Source organism: Aulonocara stuartgranti (genome assembly GCF_965226115.1).
Source record: "Aulonocara stuartgranti genome assembly, chromosome: 13".
NCBI classification, from domain to species: Eukaryota; Metazoa; Chordata; class Actinopteri; order Cichliformes; family Cichlidae; genus Aulonocara; species Aulonocara stuartgranti.
Genome location: NC_138949.1, coordinates 16096110 through 16111702, shown reverse-complemented (window position 1 = coordinate 16111702; position 15593 = coordinate 16096110). Strand labels below are relative to the sequence as shown.

At 39.4% G+C, this 15593-nt stretch overlaps 1 protein-coding gene across 13 annotated transcripts in view; it reads right to left on the bottom strand.

Annotated features, from left to right (window-relative positions):
• Nucleotides 1-15593, bottom strand: part of dst (dystonin) — a 103821-nt gene that overhangs the window by 62851 nt on the left and 25377 nt on the right. For 12 of the 13 annotated variants that reach the window (XM_082556450.1, XM_082556447.1, XM_082556441.1 and 9 more), the window contains 8 exons: nt 13158-13235; nt 10619-10711; nt 1486-1652; nt 1172-1284; nt 956-1062; nt 753-872; nt 408-503; nt 188-315 (listed from right to left, as the gene is read on the bottom strand). In XM_082556450.1, coding sequence (XP_082412576.1) covers nt 188-315; nt 408-503; nt 753-872; nt 956-1062; nt 1172-1284; nt 1486-1652; nt 10619-10711; nt 13158-13235 — 902 coding nt within the window. Of the gene's footprint in view, nt 1-187; nt 316-407; nt 504-752; nt 873-955; nt 1063-1171; nt 1285-1485; nt 1653-10618; nt 10712-13157; nt 13236-14311; nt 14376-15593 lie in introns of those variants that run through there. The other variant, XM_082556443.1, reaches the window with a different exon arrangement.

The following is a 15593-nucleotide window of genomic DNA, read 5'->3' as shown; positions in this document are numbered from 1 at the left end:
CCAACACACACACAGTTTGTCATATTAAATACCCACTACTTTGACTTATGCGCCTACACATTAGCAGAGTTAATTTCTTCTGCCCATTAAAACCATAAAGTCATAAATAAATTAGTTTATAGAGACTATAAAGATGAGACCTTAAATCACATTAGGATGAGCCTGGGCAGAAAAAGTGCACACCTACCTTTCCACCTCTGGCCTCAGGCTCTTCTCTCTTTCCAGCATGGCGACAATTAGTTTACCCCATTCCTTCTCCACATCATTCGGATGATGACCTGGGGGTAACTGAAGACGTCCAAACTCGATCCACATCTGTCAGGGACAACGCCGGCACACTTATTATCGCTGCAGTGCGTAAGACCATAAATGCAAGAAATGTGTAATCCAATCGTGCACATGTGTACCTCAAGCATTTTGTAGAGATTTTTGATTTTTGTTTTCTCATTTTCTTTTTGTGGGATTTCATGTTCTTTGAATTGAAGATATTGTGTATAAAGTGCCTGTAAAATAAAGAGCAGATTACATAAAAAACAACTTATTTAAAAGTGTCCGATCACTTTTCTGTACCCCCTGCATAATAATCTCTCATGCAGCAAACGGATGCAGCTGCCCTCTCACATCATTAGCATCGCTTTAAGTTGAGCATTAAATTGCAATTATCCTTTACCTTTCAGACATACAGATATGCCTACATTCCAAACACAGTGTAAAACGGGATAACTGGAGCTCATCTTGTTGTGGTGCCATACCTTGAGTTCTACAGGGTTATTGGGGAATGATCTACTTGACATTATGGCCACATTGTGTTTGATCCACTGGCTGAGGTATTTGATCATGTTCTGGTACTCCACCCATTTGATATCAACGTCCTGTTTATAAGAGAAGAAGAATCATGAGAAATAAGGGATTTCTTAGCATTTTAACTTGGACTCGTTGAAGTCGCTTAACTTACATTAGGACTAACTCCTTCAACTCCATCGGGTACTTTGGGGAAGGCATCGTACAGTGTTGAGACGTAGGTGATGACTGATTTTTCATCAGGAGACTGGACGTCAACATCTGATGAGAAACGTACAAACCCAGGGGTCACGAATGACAGCAAACAAGAGCAAGCTGCACTCTGAGAGTTATTTTTCATGATTTGAATGACTCTGTATGTGACTCTTACCCTCAGGATCCAGTAGTCTGGCCACCCCCAGCTGTTCAGCTACACAAAATGCGTCTTCTAAATTTGATCGGTTGGTCTGTGTTGACACACGGCTCATGTCCACAAGGTCCGGTCTGTAATAGAAAGAGGCAGAGGTAGGTAGAGGTAAGGTACACACGGTGTATTACTGTAAGGATAGGGCAACTAAAGCTATAAAAATAAACTCAAGCAGTGATGTCCATATTAGCTGCATTTTTTGAATAAATCAAAAGAAAACCAAAAGCACTATTGTTCTGCAAAAACATGCTGTGTTGTGTGTGTGTTTGTTATAGTACCTGTATTTGTGAATAAGGGCATTAAATAGCCTCCCATCCCTCCACGAGGTTGTGAAATTTTCACATCGCACACCTACGTAGCCCTCTGTCGTCTGCTTGGACCAGAGCAGCAGTCTCTCCTTGGCTGTCATGTCCTCGGACTCTCCCGTCACATGGATCTCCGAGATCTGCCGCAAGGCAAAACAAAAAAACAAAACGCAGAAATGAAATGGCATGACTTCCACGCCTGAGGGTTCAAAGACATCAAATCAAACACATAAACTTGCGATGCACTGCTCTGTGGCATTAAAACTTTATCTTCACTGATTTGCCTGTTTTATAATGGGCTTTAAATGGTCTGGCACCTTCATGTTTCTCTGACCTTTTGCACCTCTGTGTTCCATCCCATCCTCTCCAATCTCAGGCCCCTGGCCTTCCAAAAGTTCCCAAAGCCAGAAGAAGAACTACTGGGCAGCGTGCTTTTTCTTTTCGTGCCCCATCTTTAACTTAAGCTAAGTTAAAGACCAGCTTATTCACTCTATCCTGCTGGTCTTAATCTTATGCCTAAAGTTTTTACTGGTTCTTATTGCTGTTCTCTTTTGTTTTATCTGTTTTTAACTGTATTGTTTTTATTTATTTCCCATTTTTACCTTCAAATAGCAATTTATTTGAAAGTGCATTATAGATAAAAAAAATTTATTATTATTATTATTATTATTATTATTATTATTATTATTATTATTATTATTATTATTATTATTAATATGAGGGGAAGGGCATGCAAGAACAGCAACACCAATGGCTGTAACTTAAATGGCTGCTGGATCGACACCTGCGTGCCTGATAACTCGCTCACAGTGAGGATACTCAACTCTATAAGGAAAGTTTTAGTTTTGATTTGATTAACATGAAAAAGTGAAATGGTTGTCTGTCCCTGTGTGTTGGCCCTGCGACAGACTGGCGACCTGTCCAGGGTGTACCCTGCCTCTCGCCCTATGACAGCTGGGATAGGCTCCAGCGCCCCCCGCGACCCTGAAAAGGATAAGCGGAAGCGGATGGATGGATGGATGGATGAAAAAGTTTGCTGAAAATGTCTGCAACATACCAGCAACGTGAGACAGAGTTGCATAATAAATTATCCAATAGTTTTACAGCACACTATACAGCTTCAGTATGGTATAATGACGTAAAGCAAACACTGCCACGTCACAGGTTGATTTTACAGCTGGGTGTTTATAACGTGTATTAAAAATGTGTGGTTGGTGCACTAGCTTTAAAGTTTATTTTCATATCTGGAAAATCTCTTTAACTTTGGTTCAAAACTTTCTAGGAGTTTGTTTTTGTGGAACACAGATACCAAGTAGCCGAAAGTATGGAAACATTATGCATGAGAGACAGGCTTTACACATAAAGCAGAAAAATCACAGACTGTGGTTTTTTTACAGAATGAACTGCAGTCAGTTCAGTAAATCATCAGTCAGTTGATCAGTAAATCAATCTATTCAGGTAGGGAACATGGTGACAACAACAAAAAACATGGCAAAAAAAGAACAACAAAATCCTTAACATACACATGAATAAAATACAGCGATGTATAAACCTCTGTTTAACTGGACACCACTTTAGTCCTTTTATGCTTTAAACGGAAACCATATATAGTGAGCACAATCAGGCACAATTATGCAACAGTTATACTATTATTATTATTATTATATTATAGCCACAATTCCAGCAGATCAGCTGATCTCAATGCCAGTCCACATCAGCTGATTGCTTATCTGATATCAATATAAAACTCACTATCCGACATACAGGAAATCAGACTGTTTAGGCTGCTAGAGCACTTACATGCTCATCTGCAAGCTGCTTTGCAACCCAGCTCCAGCTTTCACATTGAGAATCTCATATCTGTCACTGACGCCATGTTCTGTGCTGAGGACTTGCTGCTTCTGTCTCCTGTTTGCATGTATACACGTGAAAGGGCTTTGATTTCCCAGAACATGCCACCAAATATAAATGACTGCAAATCAAAATATCAATCTTCCACTTGAGTATAGATCTGACTTAATTATGATTGTGGTGGTAAGTCAAACTTCCCAACCAGGGATTATTACAGACAAGCCAGGGTAACCACAGCTTTCTTCAAAGTGAAAAATAGAAGTGTTAAAGAGCTTAATCTGATTAACTTCATTAATTTAACTGAATGCCTTCATATGACTGTGGCATCCATACCACAACACAACACAAGGGTAAAGGAGATTTAATAAGACTAACAGCAATTTGGTGGATCATCAGCAGGGATGCATTTCAGGGTGAATCACTATATCGTTTACTTTTGCACATTTTAGCCTCCATAACCCACTGAAGCTACAATACTATAATAAAAATATGTAAAAATACAAATTAATAATTGAGCTGTTAAATATCCAAAAGCAAAATCTGAGTAACTATTTTTCTGATATGGTTTCTTTGTTTATTTTTGTAAACAAATGGGGGAAAAAGTGCCAAAAACTACTGATGTGACTGAGTTGCAAAATGGTTTGAGGTTACACTTTTTTTGTTGCATACGTGAATACAAAGTTAAATATGAAAGCGCAAATACTTTTGTCACATATCTGACACTTCCTCCCAAACAGCCAATTGATAATGCACCACAGATATTTACTTTATCTCCTACCAAACTTTACTCTGTGGAGAACTACAGTTTTCTCTCTTCTCTGTTTCACCATAAGTTGCTGCTAATGACCAAAAGAGATGAAGATGAAGATAAATTTGAATGATTCTCAGCATTCCCTGATAGTGTTAGCCAGCTAACGCAGATAACATCAACAGGAGTTTGTAGATTTTGTTTGAAGGAGGAAGAATAATGACAAACAAGTTTCGAAGAAGCATGACACTAGAAATAGCTCCCATACTTCAAGATAAAGTCATCTGCCAACTGAGCAAAGCAAAAATGAATCATATACATCTCAACTCTTAGATGTAATAACAGTAATATTATAAACTGTTCAGTCTATAAGGAGATCTATAGATGTGCCTTATATAGAACAAACACACAAAAGTTTGGACCAAAATATTAGATTTGCATTGAATCAGTGAATCTCAGGTACACAAGTACAGATACTGAATTTCCTCTCTAAGCATTGAGATGAGTGCAGAATAGTCGCACATTAAAACACATTTATACAAAATGCTTTCACTCGTTCACAAATGGTAAAACAACAATTATGAGCTTATTTTCACTGTTTTTTCCATATTTACAAACTATTTTTGAAATAGTGTTAAAATATTGTGTACTGTATGTACTGATCATCAGTATAATATGAATTTTTTTTAATGCAAATCAAAAATGTTCTATATGAAATATACAAAAACGTACACGTATAATGAATTATTCTATTACAGTATATTCTTCTCAGTTCAAAACAATAGTTCTTAGCTAATGTGATTATGTGACCTAAATGGTTTTCAAATCGTTTTCTCTCACGTGATCTTTAGTTATTGTGTCTACAAAAAGCTTTTAACAATGCAGAGTGACCTATTTTATCATCTATCATGTACTTGGACACCACCATTGCACTGTTACAGTATCAGACTTCTCCCTAATCTACATGATTTACCCCTGTACCGCCTACAAATAGCACATGGTTTCTTGGTTTACCTCGTGTTCGCTGGAAATACATTTGGCCAGAGCTGGAGCATGTTCTACGTAACCAGAGCAGGTGTAGGCCCTCCGTCTCCTCCTTCGGTGTGCTTGAGAGCCCCATATAATCTTGGCAAAGGTTTCCTCACTTCCAGGTCTGTCATTACCCCTTAGTGTCCGTAGCGTGTGCTCCACTGCTCCAAAGCTAACCGCCCTCCTTAACTGGCGTTGTAGAAGCTTCTTTACAAGCAAACCCTCCTTAGCCGGGACACCTTTGGAAGTAGTGCTGACACCATGGAGCTTCTCTTCCACAGAGGACCTCCTTCTGTCACCATCTGCCTGGTTTGTAGAAAACTTTTCCAACCTGCACGTTAACCTTGTGGCAAGAGGTTGAGTCTGACCATCCCGAAGGATCAGAACTGGTATTTCTCCAACATAAACACCTTTGCTGATGCTGTCTTGCCTAGATAGAGGTTTGGCCACTCCTGATGGCTCATCCAGCTCGGTTTGGTTTTCTCCTGTGTTGCCATCTGGGTCATTTTTACACTCTCCACCACTGCAGATTGCTTTGGTTGTAACAAAAGTCTCACTTTCAGGACTTCTGAGAGATCCAGCAAGCTTTAAGTCTTCCGATTTCCTCTTTTTCCTCTGAAAATAGCGGCGACCTTTAAGATCTTTGGATTCAGGTCTCAAAGGAGCCCTTTTGGGGTCCAAATAATATTCCTCTTTCGGACCCCGAACACAACCACAGGTGTTTCCCATGGCTGTAAATCATATGGTGTCCTAAACATCCACAATGTTAAGCTCCAAACAGCGACCGGTTTTAAGGCGAAGTATCCAGTAAGCTCTACTCAATCTAAAACAGCAGGATCCCATCGACATGAAGCCATTGACAGCTTTGCAAGTAGAGCACCGTAAGCAGCGCTTAGCAGGGCAGCCAGACATAAAGCTGGCTCCACTCAGAGCAGAGCTGCCTCCGTCCTTTTGTTGACTGCGGAGAACCGGTCAGCCCCTCGCTCTCTCTGTCTCTCTCACTCTGCATTTCTCACTTGCTCTCTCATGCGTCTCTCCTCTGACACTGGAATCTTTTTTGACCTTTGAAACATTTCTCTGGCTTTGATAATCCAGCACAAACACCATAAATGCACACACAGACGTGTGCTGGTAGCCCTCAGAGCAGGAATGAAAAAGAGTCGTGGATAGACCTGTTTCAGGATGACAAGTCTGTTGCAACAAAACAGTAAACACGCATATGATAGCCGCCTCTTTCCTGTCCTAATATTTATGTAATGCCATAATGTTTCTTTGGGTAAGAGGAGAAGGATCTCAAACTGAAAGTGCATGCCAGTAGAAAACCACGAGCTATGCTGCTTGAGAATTTGGTTCAACAAGTTTAAAGTTCCGTTTAATGCGACGAGTCAGAACGGCTTTGAAAAACAGCAACATATATAGGCCACAAAGAGCAGAACAAGCTCAGGCAGATCCGAGCCGGACAACATAGTGCTTTCACTTTGTCTATCGCTCAAACTCTGCACAATGGCTGAGCCAGAGGTTGGGCTTAAGTCCAATGGTTTAACCAAACAATATGATCTCAGCTGATCACCATGGCAGCAGTTCACATGGGGGCAAATGCTGTGCCCGAGAAATGATTCACCGCATAAAACTCTTCTAGCAATTCAAAGAATTATATAACACTGGACACTTAAAACACTGTCTGAGAAAGAGCGGGACAAACGCACTGCAGAAAAAATGAGGGAAAAAAGTGGATAATAAGTGTGTTAAAGTGTAACTATAATCCCACCACACAGGAAAGCTTAAAATAGCTTTGAGAGTAACATTTAAACGAGTCCCTGAAGGTCAAAGTCACCTGACAGCCAGCACAGTCCAAACTGCCGGTCACTCCTGCTTCTTCTCACGTTCACCTCATGAGACAACTACGTTGGCCAAGCTGCAGTATTAGCCTATGTTCATACATCTGACAGTAAACATGCTAATATCTTCAAAAGAGTGTGTTAGCATTTGGATTTTTGTTAATGGTAAGCTCTATAGTGAATGAAATAAAACATGAATGAATCACTCATCAATGTGTGTGTGTGTGTGTGTGTGTGTGTGTGTGTGTGTGTGTGTGTGTGTGTGTGTGTGTGTGTGTGTGTGTGTGTGTGTTAGGTAAATGACAGCACACATGGAAAGAGTGATACTTCATTAGGGTAAAACAAACTGGTTCAGTCAGCAGCAGCAGTACTTTGTCATGCCAGCGGCATCTAGCCCTCCACACTAAAATTAATATTGTACTAGTTCCCCATGTCACAGGTAAAAAAAAATAAAGATAAATATAGTGTGCACCATTTTGAGAATAGGAATATCATCGGCTTTGTGTAGCAAGGAAACCTCTTGCACACACAGGAATAAACAATGAAGAGCGACATAACGAGTTAACTGAAGTCAAATATTTGCATAAGTCATAATAAAGTAGCCTGCAGGTATAAGAAAAGCGTGTCATGGAAACAACCCTTTGTTTTCATGCAATATAAAAGTAGTGTTGAGTTCATACATGCCAGTGTGCTATCAGCTGTGACATTTAATAAAAACCAAAGCTGTACACTTTCAGTAAAGCTCAAGTTCTCTCCTGAAGTACCCTTGTATCCTTTTTAAATCAAGAAGAAACAGGCCCCTCGCTGCCACATCCACAGCTTAAGGGCTTGCGTGAGACCGACAGCAGCAGGTGTTGGCATCCTCGCAGACGCTACCTGTCAGCATGTCCAAGCAAAATTATATCAGCTACTTTTCCTCTATTAATTCACTCAGGGCTAGTCAGACAGATGTTTGTTCTATTAACGCTATACGCCTGTAAGACACAGAATTATTTTTGCAATATTTTTCTTCTGACTCACAACTGCCACGTGCCAAAAGCATAGTTAATCTAACAAAAGAAATTGAGATGGGTGAAGTTTCTGCATGCTGTTAGACTTCAGAAGAAGACTGCATGCTGGGTGGACACTCACATTCTTCTGGCACGCACATGCAGACTAGCTCGCTTGGCATAATGTGCCACTGTTCAGTGAAAGAATATTTTTGAGAGCATTCAGGAGGAAATATAACCAACTCTAGAGCACATGATACCCCAAAGCTTTTTTTGTTAATGCACATTAATGCTTAGTTGTACCAATGTGTGCACAAACATTCCCGAGATACTGAGAACATTAAAAAAATTATCTTTTTCAGTAATTTCCCTTTTGTTTAGACATTTAATATTCCTTAAAGGCCCTTTAGGCTGCTAGGAGCCATCTGATGTTACAACTGGATATGAATTAAACATGAACTAAAGTAAATTGTCAAGAAAGACAGAAAAAAGCCCAGAGAGATGAATGTTGATGATGGGCTTGATGGAGGGTATGGCACTTGGCAAACCAGCTTCAGAAGGGGTAAGAACTCATTCTTATCAAAAGAAATGGCCTTTTTTTTTTTACTATGTTTAAAATATTAACAAACTTAATTACAAATGAATCAACTGTGTCTGTAACAACTTGTCACATCATCTCTGTGCTCATAAACAGCTTTGTGTCTAAGCAAAGCCAAGCTGTGACGAAGCACTTCACACATCAAGTGCACAGGCCAGATGATGACACTCACGCAGGGGTGAAGAAACACCATCAGAGGTGATGATAGTGATTCTAAATTACACAATTGATATTGAATACTACTGGAGGGGCTATAATAGAAACAGTAGAATTATGCTGCTGATACTTCCCAGTGCAACAACAAACACAGGAAACACACTGAATAATATCAGAAGGTACGACAGAGGCGTTCCCTTCAGACGGGAGGCGTTACAGGTGCTCGTGTTGGAGGGGAGATGTATTATATGGATATCGATATCTATAAGAATTATCTATATCATTTGTAAATATAGCTGCTACTGCCAACAGGGTGACGAAGGAAGCCAACCAATCTACTGCTGGTCAGCACCCACTAAGAGCTAACTAAAGCTACTAATCTGGACTAGTGCAAATATACAAGACAAGATGATCGTGGTGAGATGATGATCTTGGAAAGAAGGGTTATTTGCAAGTGGTGGTCTGTTGCGGTGGCTGGGCCAGGACTGTGGCTGGGGGGAACCTACTGCCCAGTGAACATCAAGAAGTTAGAAAGGTGCTTGGGTCACCCTTTGGCTACAGCAATTCATCTACCAAATGTGACAGCGATGAACTTCCAGTGTATATGCCCAACAGGATGATTTTCCAGGGCCTGAGAGGGGACACAGTTTCTCTTTGGTGCATCCCAACAGTGGAAGACGGGCCTTGTGATGGCAGATGCTTTCATCGCAGTGGATATGACCACCATGAAATCCAGAGAGGGGTTTCAAGAAACTTAAAAGGCATCAAGAAAAAATGGCTAAAGTAATAAATATATATGAAATCAATAAGCGGTTATTTTTCGTCTAACTTGTAAACATTTTTGGATATTTTTGTAGTGTCCTTAAGTATGTTCCTCAGGAATCATAATAAGGCTGATGTTTATATCAAGCAAACAGCCTTCCAACAAATAACATACCCACACACACCTACAGTCTCCACTTTACATGGCTTAAATTCATGTACAGGATGCTGTGTTTTTACATCAGACTAGACAGATAAATCCTTCAAAGCATCAGGCTTTTCTAAATGTTCATGCTGCTTTTCCCACACGTTTGCATGAAACAGCGAATGTAGTTTATTATTTTCTTACAACAACAGTTACGAAGTACTTTTTCACAAGTGTTTACTTAGGTATGATCTAAGTAAACACTGTCGCTAAGTTACTTATCAAAACTAACCACGGTAACAAGGACCTATGTCACCACAAACTGTTGCGCCTTTTTATCCAGCAGAATAAGACAGTCCAAGGTTAGATGAAGTTAATAGTTGATTCTTTTTGTGTTACTGCGTTTATAACTCTTGAAAACATTTTAAGCTGTTAGCTTCTGCAGGCATTAAAATACACGTTTTCTTCGTCTTCTGTACCAGTAACACCTCTTCAGTATTATAAAAGTACAGACTGGGTGTCTGTAGGTTCTGACCCGTTGTCTCTACACTTTACTTTTTAAAGGGATCTGTCAGTTTTTTATTAGAGGCATGGCTTTGGCCAGTAGGGGTGCTTATGAAAATGTAGCAGTCTCCTTCACTTTAGCCTTTAGAAAATTCATTAAACTCTTGTACTATTGGGCAATCCAGCAAGTTAATCATACAAATTTAATAGGAAAGCTAAACTGGACCCCTATGGTGCTATGGTGCTATGGCAACACTGAAAACATAAATAATGTCCTTCACTAAACTCAGCATAACAAATGCTGCACAACTTTGACACCTTGTGGTTAAAAACAGAAACACCCAAGTAATGTCGTTAACTAATTTTAAAACATCTGACCTCATTTAGCCCAACACAAGACATTCAAAAGCAGAGGATGCAAAGATCTTAATTACTTGGCAATTAAAAGCATGAGGGTGACAAAAATAACTGGAGTGCAAGACTGACCTGAAAGTGCAGAATTATGGTCCAGATCAATCCCAGCGTCAGTTTTGGGTTGCCGTCTGTGATGTCATCATTTCTTATATTTACAAGTTTGACCTGGTAGAAGGAAATGCAAATTTAGCACATGCAGACTTATTTAAGTAGTCATAGCCTGCTTCTTCTTTTTTTATATATATTCACCTTTAAGCACTAACAATGAGTTTTCCTCTTCCATATTATGCCTGTCATTCCACAACCACCACAAGAGGGCACAGTCGCCATTGTATTGTGCTAGGGAAGATCGTTACCATAATCACAGTGTGGCACTGAGGGGAACTCGTTAATGTTTTGTAGTAATTAAACGTTTTATAACATAATATAATGAAAAAAGTGCACTTTTTAAACACCCCCTTCAAATAAAGCAGGAAACTACTAAAAAACGAAAATAGTCTGACCACGGTTAGATATTATAGCATTTAATAAGGAACTCATCCACTGCCCATCAGATCATCTGTAACAGCTGTAATCAATCAAAGTTCAGCTTGGACAGTTTACATGCTATGACTACAGAAGTTGCATCATGTGTCTGGTATGTACTGAAGCAAAACAATAGGACAACTCATTTGTTGCAATCTATGAATCCTTTGTCTCGAGCCTTACGTCACATCTGGCTGTGGCTCAACCAGGCTGCCTTCATCTTCTCATCCTGAGCATGGTGGGGGAGGGGGATGCAATCAAAGCTCTCTGAAATCCCACTGTTGGGATTTGCAGTCAGCGCTCCTTAAATGCTGCTATTACTGTTCATGTTTCATGAATTTTTTGTAAGGAAACAGAAAAATGCCATGAATCCAGCTGTGTCTGATGGTGGCAGTGTCTGAGAACCTGCTTGAACCCAGATATCAGCTTTTTTGCTGTATAAACAAACAGATAGCTACCCCTAAACATGAACTGATATATTTGTGTAAACCATTTGTAAGCCTTTATGTGTACTTAAATCCATAGGTTCTTGAGGGCATGAGACAGTTAATTAATGTTGCCTCTGTACACCAACACAACAATTTTACTGCACATTAATCAAATTGTAATCAAATGACAATGTAACTGAAATGCAGACATTCAGTTTTAATTCAAGGGGTTTAACAAAGCATTGCAAGGGCTGTTTTTAGTAGCTGAATGAAAATCCTTTGTAGTCAATGACTGTCTGAAGTCTAAAACCCATAGATGTCACCAAAGGCTGTTTCCTCCTATGAGGTGCTCTGCTAGGCCATTACTGCAGCAACGTTCAGCTGCTGCTTCCTTTTGGGTCTCACATCTGAAAATTATGCTCTCTTGGGGTGAGATCAGGTGACTCATTTGTCATTAAAGAATATGCCATTTCTTTTTCCTTGAGAGAGCCTGGTTTGGTTTGGTAGTGTGCTTTGGGTCATTAACCATTTGTACTGTGAAGCTCTGTCTGTCAGTTTTGTAGCATTTGTCTGAATCTGAGCAGAAAGTACATTTCTGTACACAGTTCTTCCTACTACATCTATCAGCAGTCACAGCATCAATAAGCACTAGTGACCCAGTTCCAGTGGCAGTCATAGACTCCCATCCGATGATATATTCTATATCATGTTTGATAGATGAGGTGAAATGCTCCAAGGCCATTTCTCTCCTTCTCCATACTTTTCTCTTCCCATCACGCTGGTAAAAATTTATCTTGGTTTTACTTGTGGCTCTGGCTGTTTCTAATCTGCCCTTCTTGTTTCTTGAGAGCACCCAGTGGCTTCCACTTTGTTGCAAACCCACTGTATTTCTATTTATGAAAGGGTCTCTTGAATGCAAAATCTGGTAATGATACACCTACCTCCTCAAGAATGTGGGCTCGACAGGGTTAGATATTAAGAAGCTGATTTTCATAAACAAATAAAGATTTGTGTTATATTCTACTTTTGTTGTCTTCTGTGCAGACCTTTTGTTGGTTCTGAGCAGGTCAGTCCATTCCTTTCTAAGAAGGTACCAGATTATTGACTTGGCCACTCCTAAAATCTTAGATATCTCTCTAGTTGGCTCATTTTGGGTTTTCAGCCAAATGACGGCCTCCACGGGACTCCTATCGAGATTTAGAGTGAGCAGCTGCAAAGCTCCAGCTCAAAATCTGGAATTAATGCTTTATCTGGAATAATGAGAGAACATGTCTAACCACTAAACAATTAATTATGAGCCTCTGAAAATGGGGGGTTGTCCATAAAAACTGCTTTCCTAAACAGTTAATGCAGTACTTTTGTAATACCCCCTGAATTGAAGCTGAAAGCCTGCATTTATATCAGATATTAACTGTTTTATTTAAAATTCACTGTGGTGGAATACAGAGGTCAAATGACCAAAATAAAAGCATAATTGGCCAAAAACATTTGGATCTAACTCTAATTCATTACCAAATCAAAGTATAAAAATTACAGCTACTTTTTATGGAAACTTTCAGCTGTGTATGCAAGCTGATTTCCAATAGTCAAGCTGATGGTGTATAATTTAAAGAGTGTGTGGCAATATTGGTGAAATTACTCCAGTCACTATTCCTTACCTGCCGCCTCTTTAAATAGTCCAGCGCTATCTGTACATTCTGGAGTCTGTGGAAGCGCATCCTCCCTCTTTCCCGAGGCTGTGGACATAAAAAGGGAAAGGGAGCCATGTGTGCAAATCAGGATCTTCTCAATGTTAAAGGACACATTTTAAAACAATACAAATGACATGGAGGAAACAGGACATGCGTCTAAGGTTCTTACCCACTATTCTGGTAAGATGACATAAAAGAGCAAACACACAAAAGCTCTTTGCACAACAACAGTGGCCATCTCCCTAAAGAAGATATGCTACATATCACGTACCATCTTAGAACATTTTCCACCATTACCACCTGAACATGTCATAACAAATCACGCTTCCTATGACCTGAATAAATCAATATTATTTGCATGTCTGTCTTCAAATCATCACAGAAAGTTGCATAATATGATCACTTGCGGCAGATGCTTGTGAATAGTCAGGGGCCACTGAATGAGGTCATGAAATGGAAAATGCATTCAAGCCAGGATGCAGCAGCAGCTAAAGACTTGCACTGCATTCAGCTACCTTATTTTGTTTAGTAACGATGAAATGACACCATAAATATAAACCCCATTTGGGTAGTGAATGGTACTCAGTTCCCCTTTTGAAGCCTTCTTCTCAAAAGCAGCATATGAAAAATGTCCAGATCATCACGCAAGACTGAAGAGTTTTGACTGTATGACTAATGATGCGCAAAGCTAGTGAAATGAGTATAAAGACCCAAGCTTCATGGACAGCTTCTGTCATATTTTATTGAATCTTTTTAATGATTTTGCAAGATCAGTGAGCCAAATCGCTCTGTCTTTTTTTAACAGGAACAAAAACTGAAAATTAAAAAGCCTGGGTCTTTGGATCAAGGGCACATTTTTTCTGTGCCATCGGTATCACATTCTAATATGAAAGAAATTTTATAATGTGCTCATGAAAAAAGGTGACTATGAAACAAAGTGCTTCATAGAAGGAAAAATAAAATGGCCAAGTTGTAAAATTCGTCCCTGCTAAAGCAAGTATTTTAGACTACAGTAAGCACAAATCCTATAGTGGGATTGTGTCTGTGCTTCTGTTAACTGGTCACAGCACGCCCTGAATTAGTTTGTTACTAAAGGGGGTGGGAGGGCAAGCCACACATACCCCCTTATCATCATCCACTGTGTCTCCATGCTGCTCAACTGCGCATGCGTCTGTCCCACTCACCAACCGCAAAGTCTTCAGAAAATCACGCTCCCTTGGCTTATCATCGAAAAGGCAACACATGGGGAAGAAGAGGAAGACATGGACACACACAGCGGCCAAATCATAAGGAAGTTAGACAGTGGACAGAAACAAGTCAAAGAGTGGAGAACAGAGGAGGAGGAAAGTGGGATGTAAACAGAAAACAGATATGCAGGAGGATGAAAGTTAGTCATACTAATGGGGAATAACTGCTGGGATTCCTTGCATGGGACTACATGCAGTCTAAATATACAGACTAGCAACATATTAACACTGACATGTACTACAATATGCACAAAAAATATCTGAACGTACTTCGGGTAAATAAAGGATTAACAGGTTAACAGATGAATGAAATACTTCAATACTGAAAACATGCAGTACTTCAGGAGCAAAGCATTGCAGCTACATAGTTTTTACTTTCAGTTTTGTTTGAGTATACATTTTCACAGTACGACTACTCGATACTGCAGATTAACATATTTTTAAATGCTGGTCAGAAACAGAAATTTAAAAAAAAAATGTGACTGGTGATGTTGGGAAAAAAAATCTATCTCAGTTTCACTTCCTGGTCATTCCAGGTTTTGCATGACAGAAAGTGGCTTCAGCAAAGTGTTGCTAAAGAAATCCCAATGCTTTGACTTTAACTGTTTATATTTTTTCAATGCAATTCTGCCCACTTAAAAAGATTTTACATCGTATATATAAAGTCAAATAAAAAATATTTAATTTAATGCATATTGTCAAATTAAATTGACGTGTTTAGCATACATCAGTTTAAACCAAGTGTATCCTCTTTAATAATTAATTGTTTTCATAAATGAACCTTGAATTTTATTTATTTCACATGCATTTTACTCTAAATTATTGCTTCGTGCTCATGAGGGTAGAGACTGTTTTTTAGTTGTTTTGAGTGAAGCATTGAAAGTAAAGTGATTATTCCTCTGAGCTGTGATGCAACATTTTATATCACTTGTTTTAAAAGCAGCCTCAGGAGTTAGAGGGCGAAAAAGCTTGTTAGCAAGTTTGTTAAGTGCCCCAATTAATGTGTCAGAAACCACAGTGGGCAACCACAGAGCTGATTTAGAGTTTACATTTCTGAATGACAGACTACTTAAATGTTATATCAAATCCCACATGAGCTTGGCACAACTTGAGAAGTAATACTGCTACTACTATCACAAATAAACAAGTAACAAAA